The 15,940-nt window shown below is 35.1% G+C and overlaps 1 protein-coding gene across 2 annotated transcripts; it reads left to right on the top strand.

The window, feature by feature from the left end:
• The first annotated feature begins 523 nt into the window (after positions 1-523).
• Positions 524-7,978, top strand: LOC128559261 (sodium-dependent phosphate transport protein 2B-like). Of its 2 annotated transcripts, none has more exons than XM_053550520.1 (8): positions 524-715; positions 833-932; positions 1,126-1,254; positions 2,266-2,409; positions 4,290-4,481; positions 4,807-4,931; positions 5,300-5,420; positions 6,439-6,593. In XM_053550520.1, exons 1-8 carry the CDS (start codon positions 686-688, stop codon positions 6,459-6,461), a joined length of 864 nt encoding a protein of 287 aa, XP_053406495.1. In that variant the 5' UTR covers positions 524-685; the 3' UTR covers positions 6,462-6,593. The 2 variants fall into 2 exon arrangements, with proteins under 2 accessions (XP_053406495.1, XP_053406490.1); XM_053550515.1 differs by lacking the exon at positions 5,300-5,420 and adding an exon at positions 7,002-7,978 and having other exon boundaries at positions 525-715; positions 6,439-6,637.
• The last annotated feature ends 7,962 nt before the right edge of the window (positions 7,979-15,940 follow it).

The following is a 15,940-nucleotide window of genomic DNA, read 5'->3' as shown; positions in this document are numbered from 1 at the left end:
ACAGACGTTCTCATGGAAATCTGGTAATAATGCAAAAGGTGTAATTAAATCAAATCATGCCATTCGATACTTCCATTTACTGAAAGAGAACTGATGAAAATTAGGAAATTTACATAAATTTACTGGTTGTGGACTTCATAAATGGAGTTCGTTATGATGTTATTTACAGTACGAGGGTGTAAGATGGAACACCGGAAACAGCTATCCTGCATGCAAGAACGTGTTTGGTTTAGGTAAAGAATATTTAAGACATTCATATAGTATATAATATCCTTTAAGTGTAGTTGCATTATTTTAAGCTCTCCGAAACTGTAGTTAAACTGCAAAGATATAACTTTCAATAAATGTATGAAAACCTACGCTTTATTTTAGTTTTAATTAAGTGCTGTAAAACACTACATAATTGTTTTTCCCTGTTTTGCAACCGGAACCATATTGGATGTAAATAATATGTAGTACGAGCTAAGTTTGATTGATAACAAAATTGTTCATTAAACAGATAAGGTAAACATGTTTTCCGCATTTCTTCTACACTGATTCACCACTTGTCTTCTGGCTATGCATTTTGTGCAACATTAGAATAAATAATTCTAATTATCGTATCTTAACTAAAGTTTATTGTTCAACTGCATAGATAAAGTGTTGGATCAAAGAAGAGGTGACACTTTTTAAAGCAATTAACGGAATGGATATTGAAATCGAGGTTCTACAAGCGGTAATTTATTTTCTAATAAAGTAATGAGCATTAATTCATTCTATTCAGATTTTTTATGATACAAATGTATGCATTTTCCTTAACAAATAAACAATTATGTACCTTTTTTGTTCATAGAATGGATCCATCCGTACTCAAGATAAAACACAAGAAGCGGAAGCGGAAGTAGATCCATGGAAATTGCCGGAAGTTCACGTAGAATACACAAAATGGTCAGGTAAACTGATTCACAAAATGTGGTAGTCTTATGTATTTTACGACTGCTTATAGTTGAAGCTCGTTTATTTAGCTAAAGTAGAAAGCTATGTTGCAGAAACATAAATTTGGAATAAATGTTAGACTCTTTGTAATATTATAATGAATAATTTTGTATAAAGAATGGTGGAAAAATAATAAAGGTTGTTTTTTAGAGCTGAGTTGCTGTGGGAAAGTGAAGCGCATGGCGGTTGGTATTGGAAAGGTAATACTGTTAATCGGATGCCTGTATTTCTTCATTTGTTCCCTGGATCTGCTGAGCAAGTCGTTCAGGCTAATTGGAGGTAAACTTTCGAAACTTTCGTATACTGTGCACCTAAGCGTATCTACTGGTTGGCCATATCTGCACCTCCATTTAGGTTTTCGGAGTATAATACAAGATCCAATTCTAGAAAGTTCAAAGAATGCTTTGTCATGGAAGCTGTGACGAGACCTCGATGTAAAGTCACAGCTTATAGACCGTTAGTAAATATAACTGGGGAGATGATCTAGCTCTTGTTTCTTAGTCCGATGTCTTACCACTGAACCACACCTATCACCTTAAATACTTACCATTCCAAAGATTAGGGCGGATAGGATACAATTAATTCCTTATAGTGCCAAGATAATTCTGACGTCAAAGGCGACATGTAAACGCGACATATAAACAATATATCTTTCTTTATCATACCATTTGTTGTCTACATTATGTTAGACAGTATTTCATTTTAAATACAAGCATGGTGCTTATCACATTTCGCTGGTACGATGACGAAACTCTGCCACTATGATAACGATTGATCTTAATTTAGTATGTGCCGATATAGTTTTGAATAGCATGTTGGACGTTGTGAGGGTGAAAAAAAGTCATTTTACATAGTTTTGGCATTAAACTAGTGTAATGAACATTCGGACATTGATGTCGTTTTAAGTATAGGAGACGTTCTTCGAATTGACATTGCTTACAATAGGTAAAGTAGAAAGAAAAATGGATGTTTCACCAGGAAAAGTCAACATGCGATAAATAGAACTTTATATTTCTGTCTTTCCACATTGATTTTATAAAACTTGTTGAATAAAATCAATAAAGTGCTCGACATTGATTTCCATTTCATTATTTAATTCTGTTTGTTAAAGAAGTTCAGTATGAAAAGACACTCATGTAATATACTCTATATTTCCATTAGAAGCTCAGTGGCAACATATATGACAACTTACAGAATTTCATATCAGTTCAAATATTATAAAGCAAGATACCTTCACGTTACTTAATTTGTTGTGTGTTAATCGAACTGTACTAAATTATATATTGAAAGGAAAGACAGCTGGTTCCGTGTTTCAACACAACGATATACTTAGTAACCCTGTTGCGGGCCTCATGATCGGTGTCTTAGCAACCGTTCTCTTACAATCGTCGTCAACAACAACAGGAATCGCTATAAGTATGGCTGTTTCTAAAGGTTTGTGAATATTTTACAGGAAAATATATATGTGTTATTATGCAAGAATCTAAATTAAATTTAAATATCGTTTTATTTGCTTTTAACATCTATTAATGTAGCATATTTTAATAGCATTTCATGTTTAAATTGACTACAAAATAGAGATGAAATGTAATGAAATACTTCATCGTATTAAAGGGAAGAAAATTCTGAAGAAAATACACGAACAAATCATTTAAACTGGACCCATATGATACTTCAGCTGGAATATTTGTGCTCAGTTATTATAAACTCTTTTGATGGATGTTGAGACATGGAGCATACAAAAAAACTCTTGTTGACACTCAGCCTCCAGATTTGACCTTGAGTGAGAGTTGTGTCTTGGATTTGCTCATAACACGTCGTCTTAATTAGGAAACATTTTATAATCTCTTGATGAATTGCAGAGCTATTGAACGGACAGGAATCTGACTCTGGTAATAACATGTTAACACTTGACCTCAAAGTGTGACCTTGTGCGCTAGGAGTCAGGAAGTTGCCCATGACACATTGTCTCGTTATGAGGAATATTTATGCCAAGAAATATTTTAACCCCTTGAATAATGGTTATGTAATGGAACGGGTAGGAAGAAAACCATGTTGACCTTGGACCTCAAAGTGTGACTTTGGCTTTAAAGTAAGGGGTATGGGTTTTGCGCATGACTCTCATCTCATTATGGGGAACATTTTGCCAAGTAATATTATGATGCTTTGACTGATGACAGAGTTATGGACCGGATACGAAACAGAATGGTAATGCAATCAAACTTTGACCTCAAAGTTTGATGTCGATCTTAACAATAGGATCTTAAAACTGTGCAATGTTACGTATGTGGGAATATTGTTTTAAGTCATATTAATAAGCATGACAATATCCATTCGCTTACGATGGAACAGGCAATTAACGATGATTTGATTAGTGGGGCTGGTTCAGTTTTGCAAATATGTTGCACGTGGACTGTGAAAAAAGGTAATGCAGTTTTTGTATTCATGTGTATTACCTTCCAAGGACGTTTGATGTGTTTTAAGTACACAGACTTGTTCGAATTGACGTTGTTTCATAGTGTAGTAAGAGAATGGTGTATTTCAGGGAAGTCAAATGCGGATAAATATGGACTTTATATTTCTGTTTTTCCATTGTTTTTATAACTTGTTGAATAAAATCTAATAATGTGCTGACATGCATTTCCATGTCATTATTAATTCAGCTGATTAAAGAAGAATATACTTTATTTCAATTAGACGAAAAAGCTCAGTGGCAAATATATGAACATTTCACCAATTCCATATCAGTTCAAATATTATAAAGCAGATAACCTCAAGTACTTTAATTTTTTGAGTGTAATCGAACTGTCTAATATATTGAAGGAAAGACAGCTGGTCCGTGTTTCAACACAACGCCATATACTAGTTACTGTTCGGTACCATGATCGGTGCTCTTTGAACGTTCTCTACAATGTCGGTCAGAAAAGGATCGCATAAGTATGCTTCTCTAAAGGTTTGTGAATATTTAGGACAAATGTGTTGGTATACGCAAGAATCTAAAAATTTAATATCGTTTTATTTGGAAGATTCAGATTTTTCTACAAGCATTATTTCCAGACATCTATGGACAAGCCCTCTGAATAGCCTTCTCACAGAAGTCTACCTACAAAGCGGAAAAAACGTACTCACACCTAAGCAGCATCCCTCCTTAATCTTTAAATTCTTTATAATGATTACATTACATTTCCTTCATTGCCAAAATAAGAAAAATAAACAGACGGGAATATGTCTGTTTGTAGAAAAGTGAACATATTGGTGTATTCACTTCAGTGTGACAGTTAGAGATGTGATACCTATATATATATTTACTTCAGTGTTGACAGTTAGAGATGTGATACCTATAGTAATGGGTGCCAACATAGGAACATCAACAACTAATACCTTCGTGTCATTGGGTCAAATAACAAAGAAGGACGAATTTAGACGAGCTTTTGCTGGGGCAACTGTTCATGATATGTTCAACTGGTTGACTGTTTTAGTTTTTCTTCCACTAGAGGCAGTAACAGGTACCTGCTTTAACAAAACGTTCTAAGAAATATTCGCTATTATGTCAGTAACTAGCATTTAGAAAAAGAAATGATTTATTCTATTTGCTTAAAAGTAATGGGGACAGAGATCTCCACGGTAAGTGTAGGCCATGACATTTAAGAATAAACTATACTTAATACACCAACATTGCATCAGATAACTTTATAGATACTATAAATAATAAAATAGCATAATATTGAAAGGAAGTGTACATTGTATTATCTAGGAATTTGAATTGACCATAAAAATTTGACTGAAGCAGAAATGCTTACAGATGTTTACAGGTGTCAAATTCATTTGTAGGGTACCTTTACTATCTTACTAAAGCCATTTTGTCTTCGGTTGACTTTCCAAAATCAAAGGAAAAGCAAAAATCGTTACAGCTGTTGAAGACAATCACCAAACCTTTTACAAATCTAATTATGCGGGTATGTGATAATTATGATATTTTTTATTTATTGATAAGTAATATGTTTAAAGATATTTCAATTCTATACAGAAGCTGGCTTAAAAGCAACCTTTTTCATTTTTAGATATTTTATCAACGGTCTTTTGTAAGAACTGACATAAAAAACGTTTTTTCAGGAGTTAAGCGCCTTCCACGAGAAAAAAACACTATCATGCCATAATCTATGATGGTATTATCCTGAGTAATATCATCAAGTAGTCCAAGTAACGATACAGTATGTTGTTTCTGTGAAAAAAAGAAAGATTTTCAGTAATCAAATATACTGTGAAGCCATGTCCGAACGTTACATTGTACTTATTTAAAATATGAGTCGTTTTATTTAAATAGGCTTTGACCATATTTTTTGAGACTCACTGTACAGCTGGTCACAACGTGTGCAATGACGGCACATATGAGGGACTCCAAGACAATAAGTTTTTACCTGCCCTGCTTTGTCATGTCATTCATGGTATTTCTTTTTCTTTTGGTGCTCTGACTTCTGCAAAGTCATTGTGTAAATATGTTTATGGTTCCATGTCTTTTCATGTATGTATCTTTACATTTTAGTATTTGTATCTTACAATGTGTTCCTGTGGCACGTGTTTAAGAAATTCACCGAGCGGGAAGTAGTTTTATTTCCACTATCTTGTAATATTGATACTAAGTGTGGGATAAAAAGTGAGGTTTGGCGCTAGTTAACTAGTTAACACTTTCCAGTGGTGGTATTTTCGAGGACTGTTTTAAGGCGTTGACCTGCTTTGTTTCTTCCTCATGTATGCTCCTTCTATGTTTTTATCCCCTGCCGAAGGCGGAAGGGTATAGATATTGACGTTGTTCGTCCGGGAATCAGTCCATCCGAGCTTACATTTGCATATTTAGGTGGCTGCGGGAACAATAGGTAACTGTACTTTTTCTTTGATGTCATTCATTCCGTAAGTTTTTATGTGGCTATTTTTCGTTTACGTGGCTAAGGTAATAGAGAGAACATAAGAGTAGCCACATAAATACCCATATGTAGGAACCTCCATCCATTCGTCTAAAATTGAAAATGCTTAAAGTGTTTCAGCTAGGATCATCAAACTTTACACAATTATTATTTAGCATTTGAGCTTTGTTCATTTATAGTAATAATTCATTGACCTAGTAAAAGCAGAGATTTTCCCCTTGATTTGGTAAAAGATAGGGATTTTAAACTTATCTAAGTAGTCTATTGATGTTTTCAGGATTGCATCAGTAATTGCCCTTTACATACTCCTTAACTGGTACTTTGACATTGTGTATACTTCGGCGGGTGATATCAGTTCAGCGAATCTGCTTGGTTACTGTTGCATTAATTTCTATTTATATTGCACAATCGACTTGCTTTTGTATTCATACATACTCGAGTTCTGTATTGTGTTTACGACTTAGTATTTTTAAGTAAACGTATATTTCATTTAGTGACGGTACGATACATATGCTAAATGCCTTTTTATTTCTGTTTCCAGCTCGACAAGAGAGTTTTGTCTGATATTGCTATAGGCAAGGAAGAAGCTATTGGAACGAGTATCATCAAACATTGCTGTAAATCAAATAATATTCCAAACAACAGTTCCTTTACTGACTGGAACTCTAACACCAGTAACTTTGATAATGACAGCAGGTCACATTTAGAAGGATTGTCAAGTAAAGTCTGTGTCACAAAATGTAAGTTTAACTTCGCGATGCATGGCTGTATGGCTGTGTTTAGGGTGCTCTGTGATTCCGGGAAATCTACCCTTACCTTTTATCTTTTAACAATGTACACCTTATTCACCTTTATTTACATTATAATTGCCAAATTAGTATTATTTTGTACTGATAATCAGTTATAGTGAAAAGTTGTCAGGGAAATATTTGGAACAAACCGATGCAGGATTAAGTAAGCGATGAAATAGAGGATAGATGAAATTTGTCACAATGAACAACGCATCTATCGTCTAAACAGTTAGATGTACAATGTACATTAATCATATCTAGGATAGGAACTCTTACTGACATGTTTAAGGTATTTTTCATTTTCTGATTTTAGGTCAGTTCATGTTCGAGTCTGTTACTTGGAGCGATACAACTGTTGGAATCGTTTTGTTGATCCTCACATTGATTCTTTTAAGCGCTTGTTTCTTCACTCTTGTTCGGACGCTTTATTCCGTAATGAGAGGGCCAATACTTGCTCTCGTGCGGAGGTTCATCAATGCTGATTTTCCGGGAGTATTCGGTTATTTTACAGGATATATAGCGATACTAATTGGAACTGGTACTACCATGGTAATACAATCAAGTTCCGTGTTAACGTCAGCCTTAACACCTTTAGTTGGGATTGGAATTCTTTCGATTGAAAGAATGTATCCACTGACATTAGGTGCAAATCTCGGAACTACTTTTACAGCTGTGATAATAGCATTATCACAGAATGCAGACGACATGCATGTTGCGTTCCATGTGGCATTGTGTCATGTATTTTTCAACATTTCTGGCGTCTTACTTTTTTACCCAGTTCCAATCACACGATTACCAATACGAATGGCTAAATTTCTTGGGAATAAAACAGCCAAATACAGATGGTTTGCAGTGGCCTACTTACTGTTGTTATTTGTGATTTTACCAGCTGTGGTGTTCGGGTTGTCGTCTGTCAGCTGGGTCGCACTGGTTGCGGTAGCTGCACCAGTAATACTATTTCTTATATGTATTACAACAGTGAACTATCTACAAACTAAACGACCTGAAAAACTTCCCGAGATACTTCGAACATGGAATTTTCTACCATTGTGGCTTCGGTCTTTGGAGCCATATGATCACATAATCAGAAAGATTTGTTGCAAATGTTTTCGTCGAAATTAATAATTATTTAAGCATTAACTTAGCATAAAATTCAAAAGACATATGGATATTTTGAAGTTGATGCATTTGTAAAAACATGTTTGTTTAAAAATATGATTTGTTGTATTTGAAAATGTACTCTCTCAAAAGCATTAAGCTTCTATTTTTAATACAAAGATAGATTTTTTTCTGTGATTTGTTTTCTTATTTGGTTTGGCCATTTCGAAGCAACAACCTCTAAAAGTGACTTTCCAGCTTTTAATGATGAAGGAAAAATCCTAGGTGCGCATAAAATGTATAATGTTTGAGTTATCGAAACAATACATGCTATATGGCTATGCAATATTTAAATGAAGAAGGCCAAAGGCGAAGGGGATATTAGAAATGCTCTCCGTGCGTGCGTGCGTCCGTCCGTGCGTCCGCAACGATCTTTGTCCAAAGCATAACTCCAAAAGTACTGGAGGGATTTTCTTCAAACTTCATACACTGATAGAACAAATTGGGAGGAAGTGTAGTGTGCAAGAACAATAACTCTACTTTGCCTATTTTTTGAGTTATTCTCCTTTATCATATTTTCTTAAAACATTTTGTCCGGAGCATAACCCCAAAAGTACTGGAGGGATTTTCTTCAAACTTCATACACTGATAGAACACATTAGGAGGAAGTGCAGTGTGCAAGAACAATAACTCTACCTTGCCTATTTTTTGAGTTATTCCCCTTTATCATATTTTCTTTAAAAAAATGTCCGGAGCATATCTTCTTCATGCATGGGGGATTTTGATATATCTTGGCACAAATGTTTACCACCACGAGGCGGAGTGTCATGCGCAAGAACCAGGTCCCTAGGTCTAAGGTCAAGGTCACACTTAGAGGTCAAAGGATACAAGAATGAAAACCTTGTCCGGAGCATTTCTTCTTCATGCATAGAGGGATTTTGATATAACATGGCACAAATGTTCACCACCACGACACCGAGTGTCATGCGCAAGATCCAGGTCACTAGGTCTAAGGTCAAGGTCACACTTAGACGCCAAAGGTCAGATACAAGAATGACTTTGTCCGAAGCATTTCTTCTTCATGCATGGAGGGATTTTGATGTAACTTGGCACAATAATACACCATCATGAGACGAAGTGTCATGCGCAGTTCCTTTCTTTAGAATGACTTCCCTTTGTTGTTACTTTAAATAGCTTTTATTGTAACTTTTTCATTACTCGTCGTAGGGAAAAATCGAGACCACTTTTCTGTAGTACAACATGCATGCTATATCCAATTTTGAGGTGTATTTTGACCAATCTCTACCTGATGAGGTTTTTGTGTGGACTTGCAATTTTTTTTTTTTTTTTTTTTTAAGATTAACTTCCCTTAGTTGTTACTATAAATAACTTATATTGTAACATTTTTATAATTGACCGTAGGGAAAAAAACAAGACCACTTTTCTGTGGTACAATATAGATGTTACTCTCCAATTTGTAGGTGTATTTTATTACATATAAGGTATCTCTACCTGGTAAGGAGTTTTTTTTTGATTTAAAATAAGAAAAGACTTACAATGATTACTAAACAACCACAAAATTAACATTCCATTAACAAATACAGCTGCTAGAGTAAGGAAATTTGTCGCTGTTAGCTTTCCATTCCTTCTTTTTACAGTAGCCATATAGAAAAACATCATAGATATACTGTTCATGAAAATTAATAAAATTTAGCAGTAAACCACCTCACTACTGACATTCTTTCTTCCAATCTTTAAAACCCCTGATGCGGACCACAACTAAACGGTTCTTCATAGATTTCCCCAAAATTAATACTTTCAGACACTATAACTTGCCAGGAACTTTAGCCTTCAATTATAAAATGCCCGGCGGGGGGATTAGCTATGTATAACATGGCTCTTGTTATTTTAACAATAACCATATCGAATGAATGTATAACAATACAGCATATCATTACTATCGGTAAAGATATTCAAAGTATCATATTATATTAAATTTTAAATGTCCAACTTCATTGAATGCACACAATGGGTCATCTTCTTTTTCAGATTAAGTTTCTGTAGCTATTAAGATTGAAGATCAGATACTAAACTTTCTTTAACACCCAAAACCGATTGTATTACAATGGAGAAGTGCCTCTTTATTACTTGACCTTTGACGTTAATCACCATAGAGTACTTGATTTTGAAAGGAGAAATACACAACAATCTAATTGAACTAAATAATATTTACAGAAATCATCTTTTTTTCAATGCGATAAAAAAGACAAGTGCAGTGTTTTTGGGATATTTGATTTACTCTTTTTCTTATAAATGTAAGACTTAATAAAATATGAGGAGGCACAAAAGAGATATTCATCAGTAGTTGTGAAAAACACTTATAAAATGATATAATGAAGAGGAAAATGAGGCTATGAGAAGGGAAAATGAGGAGGAAAATGAGGCGATGAGAAGTGAAAATGAGGCGATGAGAAGGGAAAATGAGGCGGTTAGGAGGTAAGATGAGTCGATGATGAGGGAAAATGAGGCAATGAGGAGGGAAACGAGGCAATGAGGAAGGAAATGGGGCGATGAGGATGTAAAATGAGGCAATGAGGAGGTAAAATGAGGAAATGAGGAGGAATAATAAGGCAGTGAGGAGGAACGGAGGCAATCAGGAAGTATTATGGGGTAATGAAAAGGAAAATGAGGCGATGAGGAGGGACATGAGGCAATAAGGAGGGAAAATGTGGAAATGAGGAGGAAAATGAGGTGAAAAGGAGGTAAAAGGAGCCGATGATGAGGGGTAAATGAGGCAATAAGGAGGAAAATGAGGCAGTGAGGAAGAAAATGAGAGGCGACGAGGATGTAAATTGAGACAATGAGGAGGTAAAATGAAGATGTGAGGAGGACAAACAAGGAAGTTGGAAGGAAATGAGACAATGAGGAGGAATAATGAGGTAATGAGGATGTGAAATGAGGAGAAAATGAGGAAATGAGGTGGGGAAAATGAGGTAATGAGGGAAATGAAGCGACGAGGAGAGAAAATAAGAAAATGAGGAGGGAGGGAAATGGGGCAATGAGGATGTAAAATGAGGAACTGAGTAGGAAAAATGAGGTAATGAGGAGAAAAAAGAAGGTAACGAGGAGGGAGGATGAGGAAATCAGGAGGAAAATGAGGTAATGAGGAGGGAAAATAAGGTAATGAGGAGTGAATATGAGGAAATGAGAAGGGAAAATGAGGCAATGAGGGAAATTGAGGACATCAGGAGGGAAAATGAGGTAATGGGGAGGAAAATGAGGCGATGACGAGGGAAAATGAGATGAGGAGGGAATGAGGCGATGAGAAGGTAAAATGAGGCAATGAGGAGGAAAAATGAGAAAATGGGGAGGAAAAAAGAGGTAATGAGGATGGAAATTAGTCCTTTTTTCGTTTACGTTGGACCCGGAAGAGTATATTAAAAACCAATTTTCATCAACAGCGTGCGCTCACGGGAATCTTCTTTATTGTACATGTCTCTCCGTTTGTCGATGCACAAAGTCGGCAAGAAACAGATGTTTTGTGCCAGTATCACATTTTCGCATATTAATGGACGCAAAATTCTTCTGTAATTTTGTTATAATGTTTAACAAAAAAATATGACTTCAAACGACGCAAAATTAACAGGATCTTGATACTGGTGGAACCATTATAGCTGTACTCTATGACCAACACCGCCATATGATGCGCTAACACACACTGTCCTCCAATTTGACCTACATTTATTTATAAAACGGACCATAGAAACTCCTTGTGGGCGAAGTTCGTTTAAAACTATTGATAATGAACATGTAAAATGTTTGCTGCAATATTTTGGAAAATAGTGCATGAGGTTATCTGATAATAATAGTGGAACGAATAAAGCCATCTCGTTTTTTTTTTCATTTTTATAAGACATATGCTTACACGGTGGTACAACGAATAAAATCTAAAGATGGTGAACTGATTCTACTATAAAGAATAAACATTTACAGTTAAGAAATAATTTATAGCAAAAGAGTGTTTTAACATTATTTATGCACGATGGGCGGTTATAGATCTACGTTGGGTGTAATAATTTCACGAGTGTGCAGCCCGAGTAAAATTATTTGTACGACGTTTTACCGCCCGAATGCATAAAAAGTGTTAAAACACGGTTTTGGTATAAATCATTTCCATTCTGATATGCCCTTATTATAAAACAGTAGATAAAATATAGTAGCGCTGTTTCTTGGTCGCAACAAAACAATTGACGTCGCCGCATGTTAACGTGACGTCATTCCAGCGAAAGAGTGTTTTAACAAAGAAAAGCATATCAGAATAAAAAATAAAATGTATGCACAATTCAATAAAATTAGTTTTATATTTACACACTAATGCTTATAATATTCAGAAAATCGATCCTATATTAAATTTGTTAAAGACAGCATGCTTTTAAAAATGAACACGTTCCTATATGAGCGTCTCTTTTTTTATTGAACGTCTGAAAAACTTGCCTTAGTGATAGTGCAACTTGATACATGAGAAATGTATTAGTAGATAATATAACATGACTATGTTGTTCACGTTGTTGAATCGTTCCAGCTGACTGTGTAAAGTCGTATAACTCCGAGCCCGACAACATTACACAACCAAGAAAACAGAGGCTCTCAGAAAGAACATTTTACATGACTGTGTTCTTCGTGTTGTTGAATCGTTCCAGTTGACTGTGTAAAGTCATATAAATCCGAGCGCGAGAACATCATTACACAAGCAAAGAAACAGGGGCTCTCAGAAAGGACATTTTACATGAATGAGCTCTCGGACAGTAAAGAGGGATGTGCGGCGTTTTTACCACTTATTCATAGTTTCTGATATCTTTAATTAATTTATGAATATCACATAATAAAAATAATTATGTATATATTTTGAACTGATTTTGAGTTTTAATTCCGTTTCAGTGAAACTCAATTTGATAACATCCATGTATAAAACTGGGAAACTATAAAGACAAAAGACGAGGAGTGATCGCGAAGTTCGTATAAATTGTTCATAACTTATTTTTATTCCAATACACCTGAAACTGCATTATCAAAAAGATCAATTCAGTTGCAGATAAAATATGGAGCGAAATAATAATCGACCATCTATAGGAACAATTAACGGTATCCTTGACAACGCAACAGACCCTAGTCAGCGCACACCAAAATGTGTATATTTCTATCATTCATTCACCTTAAATAATGCCATTTTTACACCTTTCTTAACGGCGAAAATCCGCACAAATCTTACACGTTTAACGTCAACGTTATGACGTCATTTCCGTAAACTTCAACGTTATTTACTACATCCGGTTTGAAAACAACAACTTCTTTATTTGAACAGTCAAGGAAACCGTACCAGCGTACATTTCAATAACCTACTGAAAAACATAAAATAAGAAAGTCCTTCAAGAATGTTTTCACTTGAGCTTTGAGAGAACTATGGTAAAGACAACTCGAATACTGCAGCTTTACTGTTTCGGCAGCGTTGTCGGATTAGAAAAGGAAACATCATTATTCCTGAGAGTACTGTTACGAATACGTTGAAAAATAAGACGTTGTTGGTCTCTCCAAATAAATCAATCAGAGCTCCTGTAAAAAGAAATAAATTAGAAACTTGATTAATACTTAAAAAGTGCTTGTTATTACATAACATCAATTCGTTCGTAATTTTATTGTTCTTTAGGTAAAAAAGGATAGAAGTCCGTCTTAAATATATTGTTTTGTAAGTAAGTTTAAATCTAAATCGTATAAACAAACTCTTATTTACCTCTTATCATTATTTGGTACATGTATGAATTTTGGATGTAATCTGGTTTACGTCATTAAAATACAAAGGTGTGGTTGAAGATCCAAATTGATTTCAATGTACGACTGCCGTAGGAGAAACTTCCCGTTCGGGAATTCAGCCGCTGGATTTTTCCCAACTTCATTAATTGGAAACTAGATGCTAAATATAGTAACTAGTACTTACTTCCCGATCGGGAAGTAAAGTCATCCTTTTTTAACTTGTCTCATTCAAAAGACTTGACGCATAAGGATAAGCCTGGTATCATTAAATGAAATAAACCATTGTACGAGGGGTGTTAAAAATTCCTGGAAAAGTGCCATAGTATCTTTATTTCTGGTCCCATTTTGCTAAAATTTGGTAATATGGCAGATATGAACATAGTTATAGCGAATAGTTATAATTAAAAATTTCAGAATATGCGAAAGATTTTTCATCGTCTCCTAAGCAACGTCATTACCTCAAAAGCGTCCTAACGTCATTATGACACTGTCATATCACACACAATTAATAAATTCAACTCGTGATTACCATTGTTTCAGTGTTAAAACCACCATTCAATGCATATCTGGGTCTTCTTTCGGATAAGTAAATACTGTTTATATGATATTCCTGAAGTATTGATGAAATAGGACACTGAACTGGGATGCCGCATCAATGAGCTCTTTGATTTATAAAACGTGACTGGACGTTACTTTTCATGTCTGTAGCACAAGTCGTTAGCAATATTCTCCCGACCACTTTTAAACAAATCCGCTCCACTGTTGAACATTTGTTTTCTTTAGTCATTGTCATTTTAATCTTTTGCAGCATAGCATTTGTCTGTTCCTTCGTTTTCGATACATAATGTTACCTAATGCCTCCGTTCTACACTGATTTTCAAGCGATGACCAACACAATATGCCGGTGTAACATTAAATTTTGACTCCGTTGAAAATTGACCCCATGGGTCATTTTTCAACGTTGAGAATTGACCCTAGGTCATTTTTCAACGTTGAGAATTAACCCTGCCAACATTTCAACATTAAATTGTGATCAAAAAGTCGTTGAGACCTGATCAGTCGTTAAATATTTATCAGTAATGGGGTCATTTTTAACGGTTAGCTAAATCTAAATTAAACGTCGATCGTCTGTTTGTAATGCAGAAACACACTGAAAAGAACCAGAAACTATCACAGGCTTGCTGGATAGCTTCTTAAAAATAATTTCACAAGGCCGAGCCCAGGCTCAAACTGACAACTTTCCGGAGGTAGGTAGGCAAGATCATCTATATGTTGGACAGGGAACTGTTATCGAAAATTTAACACAATGATTTCCGATAGATGGTTGGGTGACTACCACACAGGGAGCATCTTTTCCGATCATAACAATATATATATATATATTTTTGTCTTCCAGGTTTGAAATTTTATCTCATAATTAGGGTCATTTTACGAACTTGTATAATCTACTGTTTTAATTCATTTATAGAATGTACAGATATGGCTTTTAGAAATAGCCTGTCATGTAATGGCGGTGTAACGTTGAAATGGCCCAGGAGGTAAATTTTCAACGTTGTAAAATGACCCCTACGTAAATACCGACCGGGTCTAAACATAACTTTCAACACCTTTACATGACCAAAAGCAAAACACTAACTGATACGAATGCCTAATATATTATGGGTGGATCAAGTCGAACCACTCTATGAAATGAGATAGTATTGCGCACATTCCGAACCTTTATGCGGAAATCGTACAGCCAAACTCTCTACATATCATGATCAACAATTAGGTTCGCTGTAGTATTTCCGTCCTTAGCCGGTTATCATAAACTACGCCTTTTTCTAGCGAGATCGCGTATGTCACAAAACGCTTAGAGCAATTAAGTGTCCTAATTTCCGCTGAAAGCACGGAATTAAAAGTGTCCCACCTGATAATTGCTTCAAAATCTGAAAAATTATGAAAAGTCGTTTTAAGTTTCGTTTGTCCTAACTAGAGACATGTTTTTCAAATGTTTTGCCAAATTGCTCACCAAAAACTGATATAGTGTCTTATCTTACACTAGGCAATTTTCTCTCGTTAAATACTAGAACAAATAATTTCTTTTTGTCTGATTATAATCACATATACACAAGTGATTCAATTATGTGTAATAAACAATCAGGTCATTACTGTGCCTCGAACCATCGGCTCAAAATCGATGAGAGCTTTTGAATTTAACATTGAATTATGACCCGACTGTAATTAATCAGTTCATTAATAAACATCCAAAGATGTGTAGATGGGTTTTAACTTCTTTTTCTGACCAGTATCTCAGAGTTATTGCCGATGAATTGGCAAATAATTAGAAGTATTATTAGCTCGCGG

This window comes from Mercenaria mercenaria, chromosome 1 (assembly GCF_021730395.1).
Source record: "Mercenaria mercenaria strain notata chromosome 1, MADL_Memer_1, whole genome shotgun sequence".
NCBI lineage: Eukaryota > Metazoa > Mollusca > Bivalvia > Venerida > Veneridae > Mercenaria > Mercenaria mercenaria.
This window is presented reverse-complemented; position numbering and strand designations above follow the sequence as displayed.